At 42.5% G+C, this 26412-nt stretch overlaps 1 protein-coding gene across 24 annotated transcripts in view; it reads right to left on the bottom strand.

Annotated features, from left to right (window-relative positions):
- Positions 1-26412, bottom strand: part of R3HDM2 (R3H domain containing 2) — a 212756-nt gene that overhangs the window by 44739 nt on the left and 141605 nt on the right. For 12 of the 24 annotated variants that reach the window (XM_080663014.1, XM_080663001.1, XM_080662995.1 and 9 more), the window contains 3 exons: positions 7596-7795; positions 5077-5100; positions 2295-2336 (listed from right to left, as the gene is read on the bottom strand). In XM_080663014.1, coding sequence (XP_080519140.1) covers positions 2295-2336; positions 5077-5100; positions 7596-7760 — 231 coding nt within the window. In that variant the 5' untranslated portion in view covers positions 7761-7795. The remainder of the gene's footprint in view (positions 1-2294; positions 2337-5076; positions 5101-7595; positions 7796-26412) is intronic. The other 12 variants (XM_080663018.1, XM_080663004.1, XM_080663003.1 and 9 more) reach the window with 1 other exon arrangement.

Below are 26412 nucleotides of genomic sequence, written 5' to 3'. Positions count from 1 at the left end.
TGAATACAAAAGTACAAAACTTGGTATATGCATTCTATGTAGAGCAGTATAATGAAAAATACTTGCAAGTCTGCCCTGGCCCATGTGGCTAAGTTTGAGCATCAGCCCAAGCACCAAAGGGTCGCAGGTTTGATTCCTGGTCAAGGGCACATACTTGGGTTGCAAGTTGGATATCCCTCCTGGTGGGGTCGTCGATAGGAGGCAACCAATCAATGTGTGTCTCTCATATCTCCCCCCTCCTTCCTTTCCACTCTCTCTTAAAAAAAAAAAAAAAACCTCAATGAAAAAATATCCTCGGGTGAGAATTAACAAAAACAAAACAAACCAACAAATAAAAAACTTGTAAGTTGGAAGAACTGACTTCAAGCCTAGTTCTGCCACTTACTAATAAATGTCCTTTGTCAAACTCCCTCAATCTCTATAAGCCCAAGTTTCCTCAGCTGTAAAATGAAGATAATAACTATCTTACTTAACTCAAAAAGTTCAGGAAGGCCCCCAGGGGTCCTCAAACTTTTTAAACAGGGGGCCAGTTCACTGTCCCTCAGACCATTGGAGGGCCGGACTATAGTTTAAAAAAAAACTATGATCAAATTCCTATGGGCACTGCGGGCCCGGGATGAGTCGGCTGCTAAGCAGGACAGACAGCGGCACCGGGCGGGCCGGATAAATGTCCTCGGCGGGCCGCATGTGGCCCGTGGGCCGTAGTTTGAGGACGCCTGTGTGGTTTGGCTCAGAGGATAGAGGGTGGGCCTGTGGACTGGAGGGTCCCAGGTTCAATTCCAGTCAGGGGCACATGCTCAGGTTGCGGGCTCGATCCCCGGTGGGGGGTGTGCAGAAGGCAGACAATCAGTGGTTTTCTCTCATCATTGATGTTTCTACCTCCCTCTCCCTTCCTCTCTGAAACCAATCAATGTATATTAAAAAAAAAAAAAAAAAAAAAAAAAAGTTCAGGAAGGCCCTAGCTGGTTTGGCTCAGTGGATAGAGTGTTGGCCTGCGGACTGAAGGGTCTGGGTTTGATTCCGGTCAGGAACACATGCCCGAGTTGTGGGCTCGACCCCCAGTGGGGGTTGTGTGGGAGGCAGCCGATCAATGATTCTCTCTCATTGATGTTTCTATCTTTCTCTCCCTCTCTCTTCCTCTCTGAAATTAATAAAAATATATTTAAAAAAAAAGAAAAAAAATTCAGGAAGAAGTGATATAGCAGTGAATACCCTCTGTTTGAACTTTAATATCAAGAACATCACTGTGGATTAGGCCATATAAAGCGACACAGAGTCAATTTATCATACATAATGGCCTTCTTTAAACCCAAGCAACAAAATGGCCACTCTCAAATTCTGCCATTATTTTTCTGGGGGAAAAGAGTGGATGCCCTTAATTATTACTTCTGGTGATAATTCTTCCTACTGCAAGAAAAGTTTAACATTTTACAGTTTTCCAACTGAAATTAATATGCTAGCACACACTAATAATATACAGTCCTCCCTGATAACACTACTTAAAATAATCTGTGCCGAAACCGGTTTGGCTCAGTGGATAGAGCGTTAGCCTATGGACTGAAGGGTCCCAGGTTCGATTACGGTCAAGGGCATGTACCTTGGTTGCGGGCACATCCCCAGTAGGGGGTGTGCAGGAGGCGGCTGATTGATGTTTCTCTCTCATCAATGTTTCTAACTCTCTATCCCTTTCCCTTCCTCTCTGTAAAAAATCAATAAAATATATTTTAAATAAAATAAAATAATCTGTGATGGGCTAATTTTATCATACAATGATTAAAAAATTAAGTCTTCCTCCCTGTCCAACCTAAGAAGTAAAATATAAAAAAAGGGGGGCTATATTTTTAGGATGTTCAAAATCTTGAATCATTTCTACCAATGGGGCACAATTTATCTAAAAAAAAAAATTCATAAAGAAAAAAAAATGTTGAGGGAAAAAAGTAAGACTCATATAGCAGCTATTCTCAGAGAAGCCAGAGCTGAGCAGAGAAACTAGCATTACAGTAGAACTAGGACCAATTTGCTCAGGCTTTTGTGGGAGGCTCTGGCTGGGTATCCCACAGTTATCAGAAATACATGTGGCTGAATCAGAGATAATGGAGAAAAATATAGCCAGACCTTACAATGGGATATATGTGCATGCATGTTTCTGTGTGTGCACATATGTATGTATATTCACAATTAGGCAGAAAACTGCCTGTGTATAATGCAAATAAATGAGATATTAGTGATAAGTCCATTTGTAAAATGTATTACTAATAACACCAGGAAAGAAGCTATAGAGAAAAGGTGCTCACCTTGGCTCTTTTCCTGGCATGACCATGGTTGGATGTCCGCCTCTGTTAGAAGGAGATTAGAAAATATTAAAGGTGGGGAAAAATCAATACAGGTTAAAAGCAATACAAGTTTACAAAGAGAAAGCACTAACTGTTAAAACTATTACATAGCCAAATTATGATGAGACCCACTTGGTGTGGTTATTCCCCTGTGCTACAACTCTAGCAACCACGACACAGAAACCACTACAGGCCACTTACAGACAAATCACCATTCACCATGTAGATAAAAAGTAGGAAGACAATGACTGGTTGGCCTATTCCACAGATTGATAAAAATTACTTTTGGGTAAACCACAGAACACTCTTGTTTATGATGCTTGTGGACATGAAATATGACTCCTAACCCTCACTTATAATAACATCTTTATACGACAATCAATTCAGAGTTCCAATCTGAGATGTCCAAATCACCTGTCCCTATTGCTGCAGAAATGGAATAAAGATCTTGTCAACTGTCTTCCTCCGAGAATTGTCCCAGTTCTAAGCTCCTGGTGGTAGCTCTTATTATAGACTGCCTGGGTCAGGAATATAAGATGGGACAGGATAAAAAGTAGGGAGAATGGAAGATATGGATAAAACCTCCAGAGCAAAGGGAGGAAAAGGAGAGTGGGTAAGGAGTAGGGTAGAAGATGAAGGATGAGGGACTGAGATGGGAGGAGGGAAGAAACAACTAATTAATTGATGAAGTTTCTGAACAGCTGAAAAGTCAAAATGCAGCTTTTGGGAAGAGGCTGGGTAGGGTTATGTAAAGGATGAGATACTTAGGGCTTCTGAGATATTTGGAATGGAACTCACTGGCACTGGGGTAGGAGAGAACTGAGGCTGGTGGGTTGGGGAGAGAAAACAAGACAGAGTCAGAGTACCAGCACGCTCCTGGGTAGGTGAGGATTTCCTTTTCTTTGTTGTCTTCACTAGTTACTGAACAAGACAACTACAATGCAAAGTGGAGAACCGGAAGAGTGAATGGAAAAAGAAAGAAATGACAATGACGGTGGATCTGGTCAATGGCAAGATCTGTTACAGTAAGGAAAGAGTAAGAGCCATAGTCTAGGAATATGAAATAGTATTTTGTCATTATTTTTTCAGATAGGTAATAATACAAATAACACAAACATTCAAGAGGTATTAATGGGGCATCTGTCCTCCAGTTACCTGGTTCTCTCAATTAATACTGAATTTCTTATAATCTTTCCAGAGATCTTTTATGCATATAAGCTTACTGTACATGTGTATACACACAAGTTTGTTTGTTTTTAAACCAAATAGAAGTAGGTTGTACACACTTCTCTGAACCTTGCTTTTAAACTTTTTTTTTTCATGGATATCATTTTATAGAAGACTAGAGGCCCAGTGCACGAAATTCGTGCATGGGTGTGTGTGTGTGTGTGTGTGTGTGTGTGTGTGTGTCCCTCAGCCCAGCCTGCACTCTCTCTAATCTGGGACCCCTCGAGGGATGTCTGACTGCCCATTTAGGCCTGATCCCACCAGGACTGCTGGCGCCCAACCGCTCACCTGCCTGCCTGCCTGATTGCCCCTAACTGCTTCTGCCTGCCAGCCTGATCACCCCCTAACCCAGCCGTGGGCAAACTACGGCCCACAGGCCGGATCCGGCCCATTCAGCTGTTCTATCCGGCCCGTGGAGCCGAAAGAGCGGAGGGTTCTCTTGCTCTCCCTTCCGCTCCTTTACTTTGAATTTATATTAGTTCATACAAACACTCCATCCATGCTTTTGTTCCGGCCCTCCAGTCCAGTTTAAGAACCCATTGTGGCCCTCGAGTCAAAAAGTTTGCCCACCCCTGCCCTAACCACTCCCCTGCCAGTCTGATTGACACCTAACTGCTCCCCTGCTGACCTGATTGCCCCAAACTGCCCTCCCCTGCTGGCCTGGTCGCCCATGTCCTCCCCTGCAGGCCTGGTCACCCCCAACTGCCCTCCCCTGCTGGCCTGGTCGCCCATGTCCTCCCCTGCAGACCTGGTCACCCCCAACTGCCCTCCCCTGCAGGCCTGGTCACCCCCAACTGCCCTCCCCTGCAGGCCTGGTCTCCCCAACTTCCCTCCCCTGCCAGCCTGGTTGCCCCCAACTGCCCGCCCCTGCAGGCCTGGTTGCCCCTAACTGCCCTCCCCTGCCAGTCCGGTCACCCCTAACTAACCTCCCCTGCCAGCCTGGTTGCCCCTAACTGCTCTCCCCTGCTGGCCTGGTTCCCCCAACTGCCCTCCCCTGCAGGCCTGGTCCCCCCCAACTGCCCTCCCCTGCCGGCCATCTTGTGTCCACATGGGGGCGGCCATCTTTGACCACATGGGGGCAGCCATCTTGTGTGTTGAAGTGACGGTCAGTTTGCATATTACCTCTTTATTATATAGGATCTACTGTCTTTATTAATGACTACATGGTATTCCATTGTATGGCTGTTTCATAACTTATTTTACCAATCCCTTAAATTACACCATTTTGGATGTTTCTGATCGTTTGTTAGTATAAACAATGTTTCAATGACCATAACACTGAGTATACCTAAAAATAAAGTATATTTTTAGTCCATTTAAAAATTTTATAAAGTATTACCAATTGCCCTTCAATGAGGTTTTATCAATTTATAACCCTATAGTAAATGTATGTATAAATCTGCTTATTTTCCAAATGGATAGTTTTCATCCAATAGTCAAACATATATTAAAAGCATAATATATCTACTAGACACCATGCTAACTACTAGAGGATACAGAGATAAAAGACACAAACCTTGTCAAAAAGGAACTCATAATCCTGTTGAAGAAGACAAATAGACAATTACAATACAGTACATTAAGTATATTACAGAGGTTCTTGTGGAGTGCTACAGGAGCACACAGCATAAGTGTCTAACTCAGACCTAGCAATATTGAGTGCCTGTAAGGGACTGTGTTGGGCCCTAGAGATACAATGATAAGCCCAAATTGACCTAATCCTGGGCCTTGTAGAGCTTAGAGTTCTGTGGAGAAGGTAGACATTAGTTGAAGAATTATACAATATAGACCTGCAATGGGTGAGTAAGGTTGTCAAGGAAGGCTTCTGGGGGAAAGACACATTTGGATTGAGTTTTGAAGGATAAATAGATATTAGACAGATGTTGGCAGACCAGGGAAAGAATACAAAGGAGGGCATTCTAGGTAGAGAAAGCTTGTACAAAAGCATGCTTTCCCAAAACTTTTCAGTCCCTATTTATAACAAGGTCAAAGATTTATATCACATAAGGCTGAAGCATAGGACGCCAGAGGTGGATGACTGACAGGTAAGGGACTAGGTCACAATATGTCATGCTGACAAATCTGGGACTCAGCCTAGGGCAATAAGACACACAGAAAGTTTGAGGAGAATTAACACAATCCGTTATTTCTTTCATAACCATCTTTCTAAAGCAGTATGGTAAATGAATCAGAAGGGATTACAAGTTTAAAGGCAGAAAGCCCAGCTAGGAGGCCATAACCAGTTGGTTAATTGAAGGACTCAGCTAAGTTCAATATGGGTTAAAAGTCAGAGTCTGCCCATTCTAAACTGCCTTTTATAGCACTGTTTCCATGCAAAAGATGTTCTGAGCTCCAAGTGCTGATTCCAAGAATATGTCTCACACGGTATAAGTAATCAAAGTCCCCTTTCCCCAAACCTTTCACCAATGCATAACAGGCGCTCCCTTGACAGCATCAGTAAGATTCTTGGGGAGACTTCTAGAGTGTGAGTCAGGGGGAAGGTAGGAAAAAGAATAGCATTTTTAGTGTTGTTTAGTGTACATGATCTTTTGGGAAATGGCAGAGGGGAGAGGTCTTCCAAAGGGTGGCCAAAAAGACTGGAGACTTTGTAGAAGGAGCAGGAGCTCCAGTAGATGGCAGCAGCAGCTCCACCTGCTCTAAGCAGCTGCAAAGGAGTCAGAGGGGAAACAGGTTCCCCTTTCCCTGCCCAACCTATTTGTATATCTAGGTGAAGACATTTTTAAACCAAATGAGTGTCCATAAGGCATATAAAACCTATAAACATCCTTTCTTTTCTACCTGCCTTAAAGAAATACATAAAAAAGGAGTTCAGAACACAGCTTAAAATAATCTCCTGAGAACAGAGTAACTTGGACCCAAAAGTTCATTTAATTATCATCTTCCAAGTACCATGACAGTGCATAATTAAACATTCTTCATATATCTGCCCTGGGGAATTAAAATTCATTATTGGTACCAGTGGAGGCTAGAAGTATAGATGGAACAGTGGAAGACTGTCTCCACAAACTCTGAAAGGATGAGCAGGGAATGAAAACTCACATGCAAGATAATGGAAGGAAAAGCAGCCAGGACAGAGATCTGGCAAACTGTTAAGAGGAAAGACAACATAATATTTCAAAGAGCTGTCTGATTTTAATTCATCTCTTTATGCTGTTGCTGTTTTTAATCTTTAAAGAAGACAAGGCCTAGGTGTATTGGGTTGTCAAGGGAAATGTGCTTTAAGTTTCCAGACTTTCCAAAATGTTGGTGCTACTGCTTTTTAAACTAATTTACTAGAGTTAACAGTCTATTTTCTAAGCATATAATAAATACTAGTTTCTTTCCTGGGCATGAAGGAAAGGATATATGTAATTTGGGCTAGGATAACAGAGAAAACCAGCAGTGACCATGGAAGAAGAGAAGGACTGGAAACAAGTAAGCTAGATGAGACTCAGGGTCTGGGATGCCTGGGTACTAAGAGGAGCCCTGAAGGAAGCTCACCTGACCATCACCTACTGCCATCATATCTGCACTGTCATACAAATCTAGATGGAGAACACGGCAACCAAAGAGTGAAATTCCTCTCACTTACATTTACCAAGTAGCAAGTTCAGAGACTATTTCTGATCCAGAAAATGCTGACTGCTTTAACACAACCAGGATATGAATTTAACACTGTGTAAAACCAGGCAGCCCCAGTTTTAAGAGTTTCTTGTATGAGCCATATTATGACTTGTTAAATGTGTTTGTATACAGTTTATTTTTTGATAGTTAAAAAATATCAAAATATAGCAAGAAGCAGTGTAACTCAGATCTAAATGGATTAGGGCTTTCACTCTTGTCTTCTTTCGACTTCATTATGGAATCTATGACAAAAAGGGAAGAAGATATATCTTGAGAGCTGAAGTTGGGTTTTTAGGGAGAATCAAGTGTTCTTATAAGTGACTGGCTTCCTATAGATCCCCCAAAAGCCACCTATAAAGACCTTTCTGTTCAGGTATAAAGAGTGTGCACATATGCACTTCTAATCCTTACCTGTGTCTCCTGACGCAAACTGGTTTCTTCACTCTCTTTCTCAATTTCTTCTTTACTTGGAGTCTTAGATATAAACTTGTTTTTGCTTACAGATTCTTCTACCAGCTTTTTTTCTGATTCTTTCATTATTTCCAAGGTCTCTTGAGTAGTGTTACTATTAGACATCTTCTTCAATAGAATACAGTAGGCTCTATGGACTCCTAAAGAAACATCAAATGCATTAAATAGGAGGTGTGTACTCATACTTAACACACCACATAAGACTTGTATTACACATATAAGTGTTCAGCGGCTTCCCTATAACCCAGAAAAAGGCCCTCTTGACAAACACTATCTTTGGATCTGTTCATTTTCCTCTTTTTGTTGTTGTTTTGTTAATCCTCACCTGAGTATGTTTTTCCATTGATTTTTAGAGAGAATAGAAGGGAGAGGGAGAGACAGAGAGAAACATCGATGTGAGAGAGACACATCAATTGGTTACTTCATGCATGCACCCTGACTAGGGCCAGGGAACCTGCAACCAAGGTACGTGCCCTTGACTGGAATCGAACCCGGGACTCTTCCGTCCGTGGGCCGACACTCTATCCACTAAGCCAAACCGGCTAGGGCTGTTTATTTTCTTTTTTAAAAAAGCTTTATCGAGGTAAAACTTTATATAATAAACTGCATATATTTAAAATGTAGTTTAATCCGTTACAATGGTTTCACATGCATATATCTGTGAAACCATCGCCACAGTCAAAATAATAAGCACATTTATCACCCTAAACTTTGCCCCTTCTCCTTGGTAAGCCCTTCCTTCCTTCCCCACCTTTCCCAGCCAACCATTGATCTGCTGTCACTACACATTCGTCTCCATTTTCTAGAATTTTAGTCATACATTATCTGGATTCTTTTACTCAGCATAATTATTTTGAGAGTCACCAGGATTTGGTTCTAAAGCAATGTAGTATGAATCCTCTTGGCACCTATTTCCCTCCCTTGTTCCCTACAGCAATCTGCACATATTTTTAGCTTGAGTACTTCAAAGAGTTAACTCACTAGACTCTCCAGAAAGAAAAATCTATAATAATAAAAGCATAATATGCTAATTAGACCAGACGACCTTCCGGATGAAGCCGGGGCTGCAAGGGAAGCCCAGGTCCCGGCTGCCAGAAGGAAGCTGGTGCCAGCAGCCGGGGGAAGGAAGGCCTACTCTTGCAAGAATTTCGTGCATTGGGCCTCTGGTATATTATAAAGCTCTATTCACTAACAGAGAGGATCAATCTCCTTTCCTAAGGGAGAAATTCTACAGCTGTCACAAACCACAATATTATTACCAACTTCAAGCCTCTCCCCCATCAAAAAGCAGCAAAATCAAAAAATGGTTATAGAATCTTAATTTTTTTTTTCCTTTACCTTAAGCAAGCTGAAAAAGCAAGAAGAGTACTCTAGTTATATGTCCTTAAGAAAGACTGGGTCTCTACCTGGAGGAAGGGAGAATCTTTTCATTGCTATTCACTATTTGTGTTCAGTCATTCTACTGCATTCCAGGGATACAGAGTATCTGTAGTGCAGGGGTGGCCAGCTCTTTATCACTTATTATTGCTACCTGGGAAGTCCTGTAATGAAGTCAACACAGTTCTCCAAGTATACATTTAGAAACAGAAGTTAATGCTCTACACAGATTCATGTCCTCAACCACTGAAGTTCAAACACGCTTAGCTCCAACAATGGTTTGCAGAGATTTCTCCTTACATGGTTAATGACTGTATTTTAATCCTGAATACTTTCCCTCCTTTAAAAATAGACTGAAAACTCTCCCAAATGTCATGTCTATTCCATGTAGCCCTAGAAATGAGCTAAACAAACAAACAATCAATCAGAAATGCTTAAAAAAAAACACCTTTCACACTAGACATTTTTCCTTTTTCAAATCAGTTTAACGGTTAAGACCCAGAAACTCTTAAGAAGCACAGGTAAGTTCATCCTGGCATAAGTTAAGATAGTCTGCAAGATCATTGCTTTGTTTACCTTGTGGCAGCTCTTGAGCAGCTGTCTGGAAACTTAGTTTGCATAGTGCTAGATAAATTCCCTTTAAAAGGCCAGAAAGTCATTCATATAATCGTAGTCATACATCTGAATTTAAAGATGAGAAGTATGGGAAGAAACTGACTACAAAAGAAAATGGCCGATGTTCTATTTTTTAATTAATTGATTCAGTATCTAGAGGCTTCTATAAAAAGAGTTATAACCTACAGAGCTTTATGGATCATTGGTTGTACATAAGAACTGCATATACACCTATATTTATCCACCTCCCCTCTCCATGGGTAAATCAAGCCTCCATTCTCTTCAGTTTGAAATATAGTAAAACTTAGTGCATGCCCTCTCCGTATCCCTTAGCTGGAAAACATCAATAATGATCAGAATTGGAAAAGTTCTTAGATGTCACCTCATGCAATCTCCCCCCATGCCCCCTAAGAAGAGCTCCTGGAAAACTCCTGAGACAGATAATTTCACTATTTCTTAAACAGTTTTAACTGTTATATAGTTGCACCCTATCCCAGGCTACAAACTGCTTCAATCTTTATTCTAAATCTGCCTTAGGATCACACAAAATTAAGTTTACTTCTTTTTCACATGCTAGACCAACATTTTTCTTTTTTAGGCTTAAATAGCCTCACACAGATTTCTCTGTCAGAAAGAGAAGTTGAGGGGTGGGGAGGTGGGGGAATTGGATGAAAGTGGTCAAAAGGTACAAACTTCCAGTTATAAGATAAAGAAATACTAGGTATATAATGTATAGCATAATAACTATAGTTAACATTGCTGTATGATAGATAGATCTTAAAAGTTTTCACTATATGGAAAAAACATTTTTTGGTAACTATATGAGGAGATGGATGTTAACTAAACTTATTGTGGTAATCATTTCACAATATATGTATGTCAAGTCATTATGTGGTACACCTTAAACTTACCAGAGCTGTATGTCAATTAAATCACAATAAAACTGGAGAGAGAGAGAGAGGTAATATGGAAAAATACAAAGCAGCTGGTTATTTCTTTTCACAGGATGAGCCTCAGTTATCAAATAGGTATATTTCTTCAAATCAGAGCGACAAATTTGCTGCTCCTCTTCACATGTCGGTCAGAAAAGGCTCAACTATCTGAATACTTGGACTAACTTCACGATGCCTCAGCACTAAGGAAAAAAACCTCAATCAAACAAAAAATGATTTTTTCATAACAGTCCATATTGGAATAGGGTCACATATTTCAACTCAAGTTTTAAGGAGCCACATGGTTTCCAGGTTTCCTTCATTCATTGAGAAACAGAAAAACTTGTGCTTTAGGTACTTTAAGACAACCATAAAACAGACAGTGATTAATGCATCTATTTTTAATAATTTTGAGAGTCCTCTCAACTGAGATCACTGGCTTCTTGAAGAGCTGTGTAAAACAAAGTAATTCTTACTCTGAGGAAAAATAAAGCAGCAGAGGAAAAGGTACAGTAGCACACTATACTGGCTGCCTACTTAGATCTCCCCTTTCTTCTACACTCAATCTATCCCAGACTTTCTTCTAGTGTCTGCCTTCCTCTAAGGACACATGATCAGGGAAGATGATCATATTCCTGAGACCTAGGAGGTGGATTTTAATTAGCTGGACCAATTGTGGTAATTCCTTTTCCTTTTTCCTGTTTTGGGAAGGGACAAGTGACTCATCAACAATAAGACATGAGAGGATTTTGCTGGGTGGGTGTCTTCAAAGAACAGCTTCCTACTGTATTTTTTTAAAAAGGACACTATAAAAAAAAGGTAGTTATCTTCTGCTGAAGGTTGTCTTATATGCAGATGATGCCTGGACTGTGGTAACATCCTACCAACACATGGATGATGGTAGAGCAGAGAGAATAAGTCTGGATCCTTGATGCTGTGGTGCAGAGCAGGCATTGAATTAGTCAATCTGGACCCCCCTAGCTCTGTACTTTTTGATGTGTGAGGTCACAAATCCTCTTATCATTAAGCTATTTTGAGTTGAGTTTACTGTTCCTTCTAACTAAAAGCATCTGAGATAGTCAGAAAGGGTATGTTAAGCCCTGGCTGGTGTGGCTTGATTGATTGGAACGTCCTCCTGTATTCTGAAAAGGTTTTGGGTCCAATTCCCACTCGGCACATAATCTAAGTTGTGGGTTTGATCCCCAGTTGGGGTGCATTTGAGAGGTAACTAATTGATACTTTTCTCTCACATCAATGTTTCTCTCTCTAAAAAAAAAAATCAATAAACATCCTCAGGTGAGGATTAAAAAAAGAGAGAGGGGGGAAGTATCTGGACCAGACAGAGAAGCCTAGCTCCACACACAAAAATGACTGACAGGGACAGAGATAATAATAATCACCTAAAAATTTTGCAATGTTTACATTGTGCCAGGCACTATTCTAAAGTGCTTTATGTATCTCATTTAATCTTACAACAATCCTATGAGATAAATATTATTTTTTATATTTTTTAAATAAATCTTTATTGTTCAGATTATTACAGGTGTTACTCTTTTTTCCCCCCCATAGCTCCCCTCCACCTGATTCCCCACCCCACCCCATGCCCTTACCCCCCGCCACTGTCTTCATCCATAGGTGTAAGATATTTGTCCAATCTCTTCCCGCACCCCTCACACCCTCTTTCCCCTGAGAATTGTCAGCCCACTCCCTTTCTATGTCCCTGATTCTATTATATTCACCAGTCCATTCTGTTCTTCAGATTTTTTTATTCACTTGATTTTTAGATTCACTTGTTGGTAGGTATGTATTTGATGTCATTTTGTTGTTCATAATTTTTATCTTTACCTTTTTCTTCTTCTTCCTCTTCTTAAAGAATACCCTTCAGCATTTCATGTAATCCTGGTTTGGTGGTGATGAACTCCTTTAGTCCTTTCTTGTCTGTGAAGCTCTTTATCTGACCTTCAACTCTGAATGATAGCTTTGCTGGGTAGAGTAATCTTGGTTGTATGTTCTTGGTGTTCATCACTTTGAATATTTCTTGCCACTCCCTTCTGGCCTGCATAGTTTCTGTTGAGAAATCAGCTGACAGTCGTATGGGTGCTCCCTTGTAGGTAACAAACCGTTTTTCTCTTGCTGCTTTCAAGATTCTCTCTTTGTCTTTTGCCCTTGGCATTTTAATTATGATGTGTCTTGGTGTGGTCCTCTTTGGATTCCTCTTGTATGGGGTTCTGTGCGCTTCGTGAACTTGTAAGTCTATTTCTTTCACCAGGTAGGGAAAGTTTTCTGTCATTATTTCTTCTAATAGGTTTTCAATATTTTGCTCTCTCTCTTCTTCTGGCACCCCAAAAATTCTGATGTTGGTACGCTTAAAGTTGTCCCAGAGGCTCCTTACACTATCTTCATATTTTTGTATTCCTTTTTCTTTTTGTTTTTCTGGTTGGGTGTTTTTTGTTTCCTCATATTTCAGATCTTTGGTTTGATTCTTGGGGTACGTTGATCTACAGTTGAGTTTCTGTATATTCTTTAATTCAGACAGTGTATGCTTAATTTCTGACTGGTCCTTTTCCATTTTTTTGGCATTCTCATTAAGATCCTTAAAGGTCTCACTAAGTTCCTCAGCAGTTTTTTTTTTTTTTAATATATTTTTATTGATTTTTTATAGAGAGGAAGGGAGAGGGATAGAAAGCTAGAAACATCGATGAGAGAGAAACATCAATTAGCTGCCTCCTGCACACCTCCTACTGGGGATGTGCCTGCAACCAAGGTACATGCCCTTGACCGGAATCAAACCCGGGACCCTTCAGTCCGTAAGCCGACGCTCTATCCACTGAGCCAAACCGGTCAGGGCCCTCAGCAGTTTTTAGAAGATTCTTGAGTAACCTTATAAATGTGGTTCTGAACACTATATCATCCAGTAGTTTGCTTTCCTCCATTTCTTTCATTCGTGACATGTTTCTTTGTCTCCGCATTTTGCTGCTTCCCTGTGTTGATGGAATGGCTTTGTGTGGTAGGTGACCTATAGGGGCCAGTAGCTCAGCCTCCCCAATCACCTGAGGTGGATGCCTTTGGTACACCCCTTTGTGGGCTGAGTGCAAAGTCTTGGTGTAGTTAAGCCTTGATTGCTGTTGGTACACTGGGAGGAATTGACCTCCAGGACAATTGGCTGTGAGGACCCGCTATGTCTATAACGGAAGAACTGCTGCGCTGGAGACACGCTTATGGTGCAGGACTTGTTTCAGTGGGACTTTGGTGCTCACTGAGTCTGCCTCTTGAATGTGTCACTTATGAATGTGAGGAGTTGAAATCTGGTTCTCACACTGACCACTAGGTACACTGGCTTCTGGATCTCTAAAGGGGTGCAGGTCAGCTACTGTCTGAGGCCACCCAGCAGGCGCTACAGCGAGAACTACAGTTTTCTCCTCTTTGCTTGGGTTTTGGAGGTTTTGGAGCTGTCTGACCTGGGCTGCAAGTTTGCTAGGTTAAGCTGCGATAGGGCAGGTCATTCATATGCGAAAGCCACTGCTTGGAGCTTGGGTGGGTTTGTAGATTGTGCGGGGCGGGGTCTCAGGGCGTGACTAGGCCAGGGTGTGGCAAACAGCAATGCCTGCCAGTTAGCTGGCTCTGCATCTCCGACAGTGTCCCTGCGTCCCGCGCCCGAGCACAGTAAACAATTATTCCTGTGCGCAGCCCTGCAAGCAAGCCACCCTCACTTTCCGACCCCACGGGAGACAGTCCAGCTTCTCCCCGTAGGAGTTTGGGTCCCCCGTGTCTCCCCAGAAACTGGAGTTTGGAGTAATTGGGAGCTTGTCTCCCTTTAGGTTGAAAAAAGCAGCGCTCCCAGACGCCCGTCGCCAGCCCAATTCTCGCACCTCTGTACCTCAGCTTTTCAGCGCTTGTGCACCTCTCAATGCTGTTTGCTCTTTCCTTCTAGTTGTAGAACTTCCACTCAGCCAGCTTTCCCGTGGTTCTGGGTGATAGACGTTTTGTCTTTTAGTTGTAGTTTTGAAACTGTTGTGCGAGGCAGCAGTTTAGGTGTTTACCTACACCGCCATCTTCTGAGATAAATATTATTATCATCACTCTTTTACAGATAAATAAGCCAAGTCACAGAAAAGTTAAATAATTTGCTAAAGGGCATACAACTGGTACACGAAAGAACTAGGGACTCAAAGTCAGGAAATACAGCTCTAGTGCTTGCTTTCTAAACCGTTATGCAATACTGCTTCTAACTAAGGCCAGGTAAGTCTATCAAAGACACAAAGGAGCCCAAGCTGGTTTGGCTCAGTGGATAGAGCGTCGGCCTGCAGACTGAAGGGTTCCGGGTTTGATTCCAGTCAAGGGCACATGCCTGGGTTGTGGGCCCAATCCCCAGTAGAGGCGTGCAGGAAATAGCCAATTAATAATTCTCTCTTATCATTGATGTTTCTATCTCCCTCTCATTTCCTCTCTAAAATCAGTAAAAATAAAAATATTTTTTAAAAAAGACACAAAGGAATCATGGAATCTCACAATTGCAAGGGGACTGAGCTCCCTCCTCCTGCACCCATAGTCCTCCACAGTCAGGTTCCCCAATTCATCAGTAACTCTGAAAAATGGTTGTGCTGACCCTGCTTGTATATACCTCTAGTGAAGGGAAAGTCTCTACCTCTAGATACAAACGTGTGTGTGTGTGTGTGTGTGTGTGTGTGTGTGTGTGTGTTTTAAAGGCAAAACTCATCTTCCTAATCTCACTTCCATGTCAGCCTCTTACAGAGGCAACTTTATCTTCATTTTCTAAACATTCCCAGCTTCTTAAATCAGGTCTTCATATCACATGGTCTTAAGTCTCCTCACCATTTTACTTGTAGGGTAAAAGAGGCTGTCCTCAAGTTAACAAAGGCAAATAATGAGGGGTCAGAATGTTACTAGTCTAGAGTCAAGATCCATCAGAAGATACACTGAGCTCAAAACAGAATTTCTTGAGCTCTTTCATCCTCCAAAATAACCTTTAACTACAGTCACTTCCAGTCCTATAATCCTATACAAAAGGCTCTCCTTACTTTTAGGGCATAAGGATTCCTGGAAACAAATTTTTCTGGGCCAAACAAAAGCAAAAGATGCAACTCAGGGACAAGACAATTAATTTACCTAAAAATGAAATAGCCTTAAAAATAAAAAGTGAGATTAAAGCCAGTAGAAAAGGTTTAACAGGCAGAGAAATAATTTTCACTCTTCATGCTTTAGTACAGAGAGGAAACTGAGGCTTGGAAGGATTTTTGGCGGGAAAAGAAAGTAACTATTTCATATGCAACTTGATGAGAACAAAGCAAAGACATTAAACTCTCAGGAGAGCCTAGATTTGTGCTTCCCTACAACCTATTTGTGCAGATTGTAATTTCATCCAAGCAAACAGCACAATTTTAAGATAGAATGTCTCCTGAGGACACTGAGTGGGCTCAAAGCTACACAGAGAGGGCTGTCAGCAGTGGGGGGCAAGGAGAGGGAGTGAGGAAATAAGATGATACAAGGGCTGATGATTGGGAGCCAAGATTTAGCAATTTTGAGAGAGAATACTGCATATTCCCCATAAATTTTTTGACTGCCACGGTAAGTACCTGCCAGAGCACAGTGATATTATATATCCTTCCATCAACTCTATAAGCAACTTTCTAGGCATTGGGCCAAAAAGAATACATTATATAGGGACACTCAGAAACAGAAGGGCAGTTTCATTTTCTCCCTTTCAATCCATGGCCAAATAGAGAGAATGCAAGCAAGAAGACAGTTTCTACAGGCTAAAAATGCTGACATACCCTATGGCAAAATACCTGTAAACTTTCCAGTCCTTTACTAATTTGTATATTAAGACTAAATTACTCCTGCCCAGTGGTGTGGCTCAGTGGTTGAACTTCGACTCATGAACTAGGAGGTCATGGCAGATTTCAGTCAGGGCACATGCCCAGGTTATGGGGGTGTGCAGAAGGTAGCCAACAGGTGATTTTCTCTCATCATTGATGTTGCCATCTCTCTCCCTCTCCCTTTCTTTCTCTGAAATAAATTAAAAAGAATATCTTTAAAAAGAGTAAATTACTCCAAACTGATACCCATATTTTAAAAAATTGTTTAAAATCTAGGGGATCAAGAGAATGAATACATCAATTGTGGCATATTCAATATAGAATACTATTCAGCAATAAAAAAGAATTAACTTTTGTGTTTGCCTTCCTCTGAGGACCCAGGATCAGAGAAGGTGACCCAATCCCTGAGCCCAGGAGATGGATCTTAATTAGCTAGACAAATGATGGTAATTCTATTTCCTTTTTGAGACAGGCTTGGGAAGGAACAAGTGATCAAATCATCATCAGTGAGACATGAGGGGACTTTGCTGGGTATTTACTGACATACACAAAAACATGACTGATCTCAAAACTATTATGTTAAGTAAAAGAAAGAGGATCTCCCTCCAAAAAATACATACAACGTAAGTCCATTTATATGAAATTCAAGAACAGGCAAAACTAGCTTATAATGATTTACACCAGAAAGTGGTTGATTTGAGTTTGGAGAATAAAATATTGATTGGAAAGAGACATAAGGAATCCTTTAGGATTGCTAGAAGTATCTAGCTTGTTTGGCGTAGTGGTTACATGGGGGCATACTACAATTGTCAAAACTTAACTGAATGCTTAAGATTGTTATTTAAACACACACACACACAAACACACACACACACACACACAGGAAATGCCCTTAGGAGTCAAGACAGTGGGAAAAAACATCCATAAGGTTAAAATATCAGGCTAAAAAACAAAACTGTAGGTTCTTATGCATGGCAAGCTTATTCTTATACTCTCTGATATTAGAGTTAGGAGTTAAAAAAAAAGCACTAATGTTTTTGAGCAAGATTATAAACCTGGTTCTTTATGCACTTCAACTCATATCCCCCATGTGTAGTTATATAACTTTCCCAAGGTCACACCACTACTAAGACAACAGAATTCTGGTACAGATTCTAAAGTTTACATTCTTTATATGACATTGGTTAATATGATTATATAGGTTTCAAATGTACACTTCTGATACCTGTTCTGTATACTGCATTGTGTGCCCATCACCCAAAGTCAAATTATCTTCCGTCACTATATATTTGACCCGATTACCCTTTACCACCCCCCAACTCCTTTCTACCATACTGTTATCTATGTCTATGAGTTTTTGTTTACTGGTATTCATTTGTTCTTTCAGTTTTATATCCTACATATGAGTGAAATCATATGGTTCTTAACTTTTTCTGTCTGCCTTATTTTGCTTAGCATGATATGCTCAAGATCCATCCATTTTGTCCCAAATGGCAGTATTTCTTCTTTTCTTATGGCTGAGTAGTATTCCATTGTACATATGTACATCTTTATCCAATCATCTATCAAAGGACACTTTGATTGTTTCCATGTTCTGGCCACCGTGAATAATGCTACATGAACACAGCGGTGCCTATATCTTTGCAAATAAATGTTTTCAAATATTTCAGGTAGATACCCAGAAGAGGGGTTGCTGGGTCATATGGTAACTCTATTCTTAATTTTTCCTCCATATTGTCTTCCATAGTGGTTGTACTAGTTTACATTCCCACCAGCAGTAAATGAAGGTTCCTTTTTCTCTACAACCTCTCCAACACTTGTTATTACTTATCTTGTTGATAACAGCCATTCTAATAGGTATGAGGTGGTATCTCATTGATTATTGCTTCTAACATTGTTTAACCCTTACAAAACTATTCATTTGGGCTTTTTCTTTCCTTTTTTTTTCTTCTTTCAGATAAAGAACCCAAAGCTTTGGAGGAATTAAACAACTTTTCCAGTACAAGAAGGGCAAGGGTCGTATTCCACCCGACTGTGATCCCAAAGCCAAAGTTTTAGGTGTCCCAAAATGGACACTCAGGAGCACTCTGGGGTGTGAAATGTGGGATGGGAGGCCTTTCTTTAGAGAGTGATTGTCAATAGGGGACATATTTGGGGGTTTAAAAATTAGGTTTGTAAACTCTTCCATCTTTCCACTCAATCTTCATGACTAAATTTTTTTACAGTTTATATAGAGTATCTTATTGATCTTCTCAAGGTATAAAATGTTATTTCCATTTTATAAATGAAATACTAACATTCAGAAATATTAGGTGAATTGTTCAAGGCCATACAGTATATATAAAAAGTCAAAATTCAAACCTGAGTCTTTTTGATTCCAAAATTCCATGTTCTTCCCACCACAATGCCCAAAGTACAAAAAACAAAACAGTGTAACTACATGCCTGAAGAGATAAGTGGCTTACTTGCCCTTGGGAGAAAGACAGGAAAGAAGGCCCTATCCTATATAATAAAAGGCTAATATGCAAATCGACCGAATGGCGGAACAACCGGTCGCTATGATGCACACTGACCACTAGGAGGCAGATGCTCAACACAGGAGCTGCCCCCTGGTGGTCAGTGTGCTCCCACAGGGGGAGCACCGTTCAGCTAGAAGCTGGGCTCACAGCTGGCGAGCACAGTGGCGGTGGCAGGAGCCTCTCCCACCTCTACAGCAGTGATAAGGATGCCCGACTGCTGGCTTAGGCCCGCTTCTCAAGCGGGGAGGAGAGCAGGCGTAAGCTGTCAGTCGGACATCCCCCAAGGGCTCCCGGACTGTGAGAGGGTACAGGCTGGGCTGAGGGACACCCCCCCCCCCGAGTGCACAAATTTCGTGCACCGGGCCTCTAGTTGAGCTATAAATGAGATATATGTAATCTTCTCTTCAAAAACAGAAAGCATAATATGGGGGAATAGAGTTTAAAGTACTTATGGAACATGTAAAGCTATAATTAAGTAATACTCACCAAGTCCTTGAAGGACTGTAGGAGTCAACTATCATAGGTTTTACTAGTACCAAACCAATAAAAATAATAACAATTGTGCCACTTTTCTAAATCAGGGAAGCATGAGAAAAATCATTCTATTCAAAAGAATTCACTGGTGTGGTAAGGAAGGCCATAGGAGTTGGCTGGTGCCCAGAGAAATTCCTTAGAAAAGTAAAGAGAGAAACAAGATTAAAATGGTCTAGACATGGCCCGGCTGGTATGGTTCAGATGGCTAGAGCGTCGTCCCATGCACCAAAGGGTCTTGGGTTCTGTTCTTGGTCAGGACACATATCCAGGTTGTGGGTTCGATCCCCAGTCCAGGCGCATACTGGAGGCAACTGAATGATGTTTCCCTCTTGATCAGTGGTTCTCTCAAAAAAAATGTTCTAGACATGTACCTTCTTTCTTTGCTCAATATCTGTCATGGCTATATGTGTTCTGAAATGAGAACTACTGGTGATTAGCTCAATCAATTGAAGTGTTAGTTTCTATTGGCTTCTCTACATTCTTGACCCAAAATGCCTATTTTACTTCCTTGAGTGAAACTGAACAAATCAAATTTCTTCTTCTTTTAAACAAAGAGCAGCAGTGAGGCTTTTCCCTCTGCTGCTTCCATTTCCTTTAACTTTATCATAGTAATGCCACTATGTAGAAAACATCACAGACTCTTTTTAAAGAGAGTGGAAGTGAGGGGGAAGAGAGAAAAATATTGATGAGTGAGAGTCACATCAATTGGTTGCCTCCCGCATGCATCCCCACTAGGGCCTGGGATCCAACCTGCAACCCAATGACCAAGAATTGAACCTGTGTAAGCCACCACTCTAATCAACTGAGCCATGCCAGTCAGGGCAACATCAAAGAATTTTAGGAATGGAGAGCATCTTAAAAGTTCACACTGTCTTTTCCCATGCCCTGGCAAAATTGCTTCCAACTCAACCCAGACAAGACATTCTGGGAAGAAAAAATAAAAATAAAAAATCACAATTTACTTACTGTCAATGGCATTTCAGGATGCCTTCTATTGCTAACTTAAATGCCATGGAGCTAAGTCTATATTGCCCTACTGTGATGACTTTAGAGGTCAATGCCATTGAGGAGGAATATAAGGGGCAACCTGGGAGAGGGAAACTAGCAATCTGAATATGTGCCAGTGATCAGTGTCCTAGTGCACCTTCTTGTCAGCCTATAATTAAGTCACTGCCCTTCCTTAGGCAATAGTCTTGTTTTCCTGGGTGCTCCCAGTTTGCAGGGGCCCTGGGCTGGGAATTTGGCAGCTTGGCTGGAAGGGGGGGTCGCTGGTGCCACCCAGGCCAGGCATTTAGATACAATCTAACTTCCCCATTTTAACTGACTGAGGAGGGACTGTGAAAGCCCACCACAAAAGCTGGGTAGTTAGGAAACAAAGAAACTTAGGAATATATAGGTGGTGATCTCATTGTATTAGCTGTTCAGGCTTTGGATCTTCAAATCCCCTGAGCCAGCAAGCGCTGCTTTAAATAAAGGGTTTTTCCTGATCTCCGGGTATTCCTTGTGTATTTTCCGGTCGCCTGCTAAATTCTGCAACACCATCACCTGTCAGGTGAAGAGGACATCTAAGCCAACAATTTAGTATTAAAAGAATCTTTCAAAACCTAAAATTGAATGTGAGACCGGCCAGAGAAATGAGATAGGAATAATCTAATTTCACATCAAGAAATTGGAAATCTTTAGGATCATTATTCCAGTCTGTGTACTTGTTATGGCAGCTGTAAAAAACTAATACAACTAGTACTATGAAGTATCTTTAAAGGAAGTGGAAGTCTTTCTTTACTTATCCTTAATTCCTGCTGGCTTGATTATAGAAGTTAAGGCTGGTGCTTCAGCAGCCATCTGGGACTGTGAGATGATACTGGGATTGAAAACTACAGATAGTCAGGCAACAGATGAAGAAACCTGGGTCCTTGACTAGAACAGCCTCTGACTGGACTACCTACCTCTGAATTTCCTGAATGTGAGAGAAAAATAAACTTCTTCCTGTTTAAGATACTATTTAGGTTTAGTTGTACATATACACTATATATTAAAAGCATACACATATACTCTCATAATAATGATAAAAGTAATAATAATCATTCTTCAAGTACTATAAGCAAGGAATCCTGCAGCATCACCCTGGAGTTTATATGTACTTGTGGGTAAAAAGGTAAAATAAGAAAAATTAGCATTTTTATGGAAGATATAAGATCATTACCCTGGGGCTCTAATGCTACCTCTGCTGCAAGGAAAAGGCTGAGCATTATTACTGGGTGAGTTAGGGGCAGCACTCATCAAAATAAAGAACATTCAATCTCCAGGGTATAAGAAATAGCGAGCATGCCCTAGCTCAGTGGTCGGCAAACCGCAGCTCGCGAGCCACATGCGGCTCTTTGGCCCCTTGAGTGTGGCTCTTCCACAAAATACCACGGCCTGGGCGAGTCTATTTTGAAGAAGTGGCGTTAGAAGAAGTTTAAGTTTAAAAAATTTGGCTCTCAAAAGAAATTTCAATCATTGTACTGTTGATATTTGGCTCTGTTGACTAATGAGTTTGCCGACCACTGCCCTAGCTGGTCTGGCTCAGAGGATAGAGCGTCAGCCTGTGGACTGAAGGGTCCCAGGTTCAATTCTGGTCAAGGGCACATTCCCAGGTTGTGGGCTCGATCCCCAGTGTGGGGAGTGCAGGAGGCAGCCGATCAATGAGTCTCTCTCATCATTGATGTTTCTATCTCACTCTCCTTCTCCCTTTCTCTCTGAAATCAATAAAAACATATTTAAAAAAATCACTCTATTGTATGTGAAGAGCTATATTTTACAAGTAGATATTATCATTCCTTTTCATCCTATACTAGTGGCCCAGTGCACGAAATTCGTGCACATTAAAAGGGAATTAGAGGAAATAATTTAATATTGCTATTTGCCCTTTCTCTATAATAGAAGTGTCAGAGATGAAAGAAAATTAGTAAAATGTATATGAAAATCTCCCTCCTGTCAGTGTCTGGGTGCACTGCAGGACCCAGAGTCAAGTCCCTGCCCACTTGCACACGCCTTGAAATCGCGCAAGACCCAGACCCGGCTGGCCCCACCCCCATCAAGCCCCACAGGGCATGGGGTGCAGCCTCAAGTCCTCCGGACCAGCTTCAGGTCCCCCAGCCCCGGCGCCAGAGGCACGGCCTCAGGTCCCCTGGCCCTGGCACGAAGGCGCGAGGACGCGAGGGCGTGATGACCATTTGCCTATTAGCTCTTTATTATATAAGATAATAAAAGCCTAGATGGCGTTGCGTGACGTCATCACAAGACGGCTGTCGCAATGTTGTCACAAGATGGCCACCCCCACGTTGTCACAAGATGGCTGCCCCCCACGTCATCACAAGACGGCCTCCCCCCACATCGTCACAAGATGGCCGCCACAAGATGGCTGCCCCCACGTCATCACAAGATGGCCAGCAGGGAAGGGCAGCTGTGGGCAACCAGGCCGGCAGGGGAGGGCAGGCAGTTGGGGGCGAGATCAGGCCTGCTGGGGAGGGCAGTTGGGGGTGAGATCAGGCCAGCAGGGGAGGGCAGTTGGGGGCCATCAGGCTGGCAGGGGAGGGCAGGCAGTTGGGGGCAAGATCAGCCCAGCAGGGGAGGGCAGTTGGGGGCAACCAGGCCAGCAGGGGAGGGCAGTTGGGGGCCATCAGGCTGGCAGGGGAGGGCAGTTGGGGGTGACCTGGCCTGCAGGGCAGGGCAGTTGGGGGCAATCGGCCCAGCAGGGGTGTGGTTAGGAGGCAATCAGGCAGGCGAGTGGTTAGGATCCAGCAGTTGGACATCCCCCAAGGGGTCCAGATTGGAGAGGGTGTAGGCCGGGTTGAGGGACACCCCCCACCTGTGCACGAATTTCGTGCACTGGGCCTCTAGTACATCCTATCTAATAAAAGAGTAATGGGCCTCTAGTACATCCTATCTAATAAAAGAGTAATATGCAAATTGACTGTCACTCCAACACACAAGATGGCTGCCCCCATGTGGACACAAGATGGCCAGCAGGGAAGGGTAGTTGGGAGGGATAGGCCTGCAAGGGAGGGCAGTTGGGGGTGATCAGGCCAGCAGGGGAGGGCAGTTGGGAGGGACCAGGCCTGCAAGGGAGGGCAGTTGGGGGTGATCAAGCCTGCAGGGGAGGGCAGTTAGGGGTGACCAGGCCAGCAGAGGAGGGAAGTAGGGGGCGACCAGGCCTGCAAGGAAGGGCAGTTGGGGGGGACCCAGGCCTGCAGGAGAGAGCAGTTGGGGGGGACCAGGCCTGCAGGGGATGGCAATTAGGGGTGACCAGGCCTACAGGGGAGGGCAGTTGGGGGCAAACAGGCTGGCAGGGGAGCAGATAGGCATCAATCAGGCTGGCAGGGGAGTGGTTAGGGTGTGATCAGGCTGGCAGGCAGAAGCAGTTAGGGGCAATCAGGAAGGCAGGCAGGTGAGCAGTTGGGAGCCAGCAGTCCTGGTAGGATCAGGCCTAAACGGGCAGTCGGACATCCCTCGAGTGGTCCCAGATTGGAGATGGTGCAGGCTGGGCTGAGGGACATCCCCCCACCATGCACGAATTTCGTGCACTGGGCCTCTAGTATATGAATAAAGTGAGTATCTAAGTGATCAGGTAGCAAATACTATTGAATCTAATTTAAAAATATATCCAAAATGTAATGACTTCCTACACTTCCACTGCTACCACCCTGGTTCAAGCTGCCAACTCTCTTGGTTAAATGACTGAAATAGCCTATCTGGTACCCTGCTTCTACTCTTGATACCCTACAGTATATCCTAAACATAGCAGCCAGAGTAATTGTGTAAAAACATTTTCAGACCATATTACACCTTCCCTAACACCCTCCAATGGCTCAGAGCAAAATCCCAAGTTCTTAAAATGACCTACCAGACCTTACAATGACCACTAGTTTTCCCTCAGACCCCATCTCTTACTATCTCCTACCTCCCCAGCTACACACACACACTTATGCAGTTTGTCACACTGGCTCCTCCCTGTGTCCTAAACCCACTTTAGGGTGATTGCTTTTTACTGTTCCTTCCTTATGCTTGAAATGATTTCTCAGATAACAACATGGCTTGCTTACTCAGTTTCCTCAGGTCTTTACTCAAATGCCATCTCAATGAGCCTTTCTCTGGTTACAATAACTAAAATTACAAAACCTCAAATACTTCCTACCCTACTTCCTTAGGGCCTCCCACAAACAGTTAATCAGATGCTAAATGGACTATTTGCTTCTCAATAGATGAATCTGAAGTTTGTTTATTTGTCTGTTTTCCTCTGAGACAGAAGGCGATGGCATAATGAAAAGTTGACTCATAAAGACTCCAATAGCTCAAAAGAGGGGAACAAACTTATGGACCTCTTGAGTCTCTTTCAATCCTTTAAATCTGTAAATAGCCAAGCCTGGGAGCACTGAAGGGGAAGAGAACAAGATCCACCATAATTTTTCAAGTATTCCTAATCTATACTAATAAAAGGGTAATATGCTAATTAGACCAGGCATCTTCTGGACAACCTTCTGGATGTCCTTCCAGACAAAGCCACAGTGGCAGGGCCGAGATAGAGGCAGTTAGGGGTGATCAGGCCCACAGGGGAAGGCAGTTAGGGGGATCAGGCCAGCAGGGGAGAGCAGTTAGGGGGATCAGGCCTGCAGGGGAGAGCAGTTAGGGGGATCAGGCCCGCAGGCAGGTGAGTGGTTAGGAGACAGCGGTCCCGGATTACGAGAGGAATGTCCGAATTGGAAAGGGTGCAGGCTGGGATGAGGGACACCCCCCCCACCCAGTGCACGAATTTCATGTACCGGGCCTCTAGTGTAAAACATAAGAAGAGAAACATAATACATACATCTATATCTATATCTATATCTATATCTATATCTATATCTATATCTATATCTATATCTATATTTCTTTATTGATTTCAGAGAGGAAGAGAGAAGGAGAGAGAGATAGAAACATCAATGATTAGAGAGAATCATTGATCGGCTGCCTCCTGCACACCTCCCACTGGGGATCGAGCTGCAACACAGGCATGTGACCTTGGCCAAAATCGAACCTGGGACCCTTCAGTCCACAGGCTGACGCTCTATCCACTGAGCCAAGCTGGCTAGGGCAAACATAATACTCTTGACTTCTTTAGCTTACAAGATATAGAGGGGATTTTTTTTTTTCTTTTTTTTTTGGTATGAGTGAACCATTCCCAGTCTCTAAAGCAATAAGATACATGCTATGATCATAGGCACAGACCTATGTCAAAAAGAAGAACAAGCTAGGGAAGTGACGATGGAAAACACGGAAGCTACTCCCAGCTAATCCAACTCCAGAACCTGGTATATAAATGTAACATCAACAGGATCTACCATACTGGAGTGAAAGAGGAAGAAGGAAAAACAAGTTAAGAAAAAGCTGCCAACTCCTGACTCAGCTTTAAAGATACCAAAATAAACAAGCAAGGAGGCTTCAGATATAAAGACAAATCTCCTCTGGTCTAAAAGGCCAGAATCTGACTTCGACTTGGCATAAGTCCAACTGACTGCAGCATCAGCAGCAGCAGCAGCAGCTTGATTCACAAATAGGTGATAGACATTACCTACCACATCTTCTCCCAAATAAATCATATTAAGAAGATAATGGATCATTGCAGTGTTTATAGTAAATGGCAAATTTTGAAAGAAAAGAGAAGAACACCATATACCAGGGGTGGGCAAACTTTTTGACTCGAGGGCCACAATGGGTTCTTAAACTGGACCGGAGGGCCGGAACAAAAGCATGGATGGAGTGTTTGTGTGAACTAATATAAATTCAAAGTAAAGGAGCGGAGGGGAGAGCAAGAGAACCAGATAGAACAGCCGGATCCGGCCCGCGGGCCGTAGTTTGCCCAAAGCTGCCATATACCATTCTTGAAACATTTTATTTCACTGCTCTATATACAGTTATGGTATTA

This window comes from Plecotus auritus, assembly GCF_963455305.1.
Source record: "Plecotus auritus genome assembly, chromosome: 3".
NCBI lineage: Eukaryota > Metazoa > Chordata > Mammalia > Chiroptera > Vespertilionidae > Plecotus > Plecotus auritus.
The sequence above is the reverse complement of the archived record's forward strand: the minus strand, read 5'-3'. Positions and strand labels throughout refer to the sequence as shown.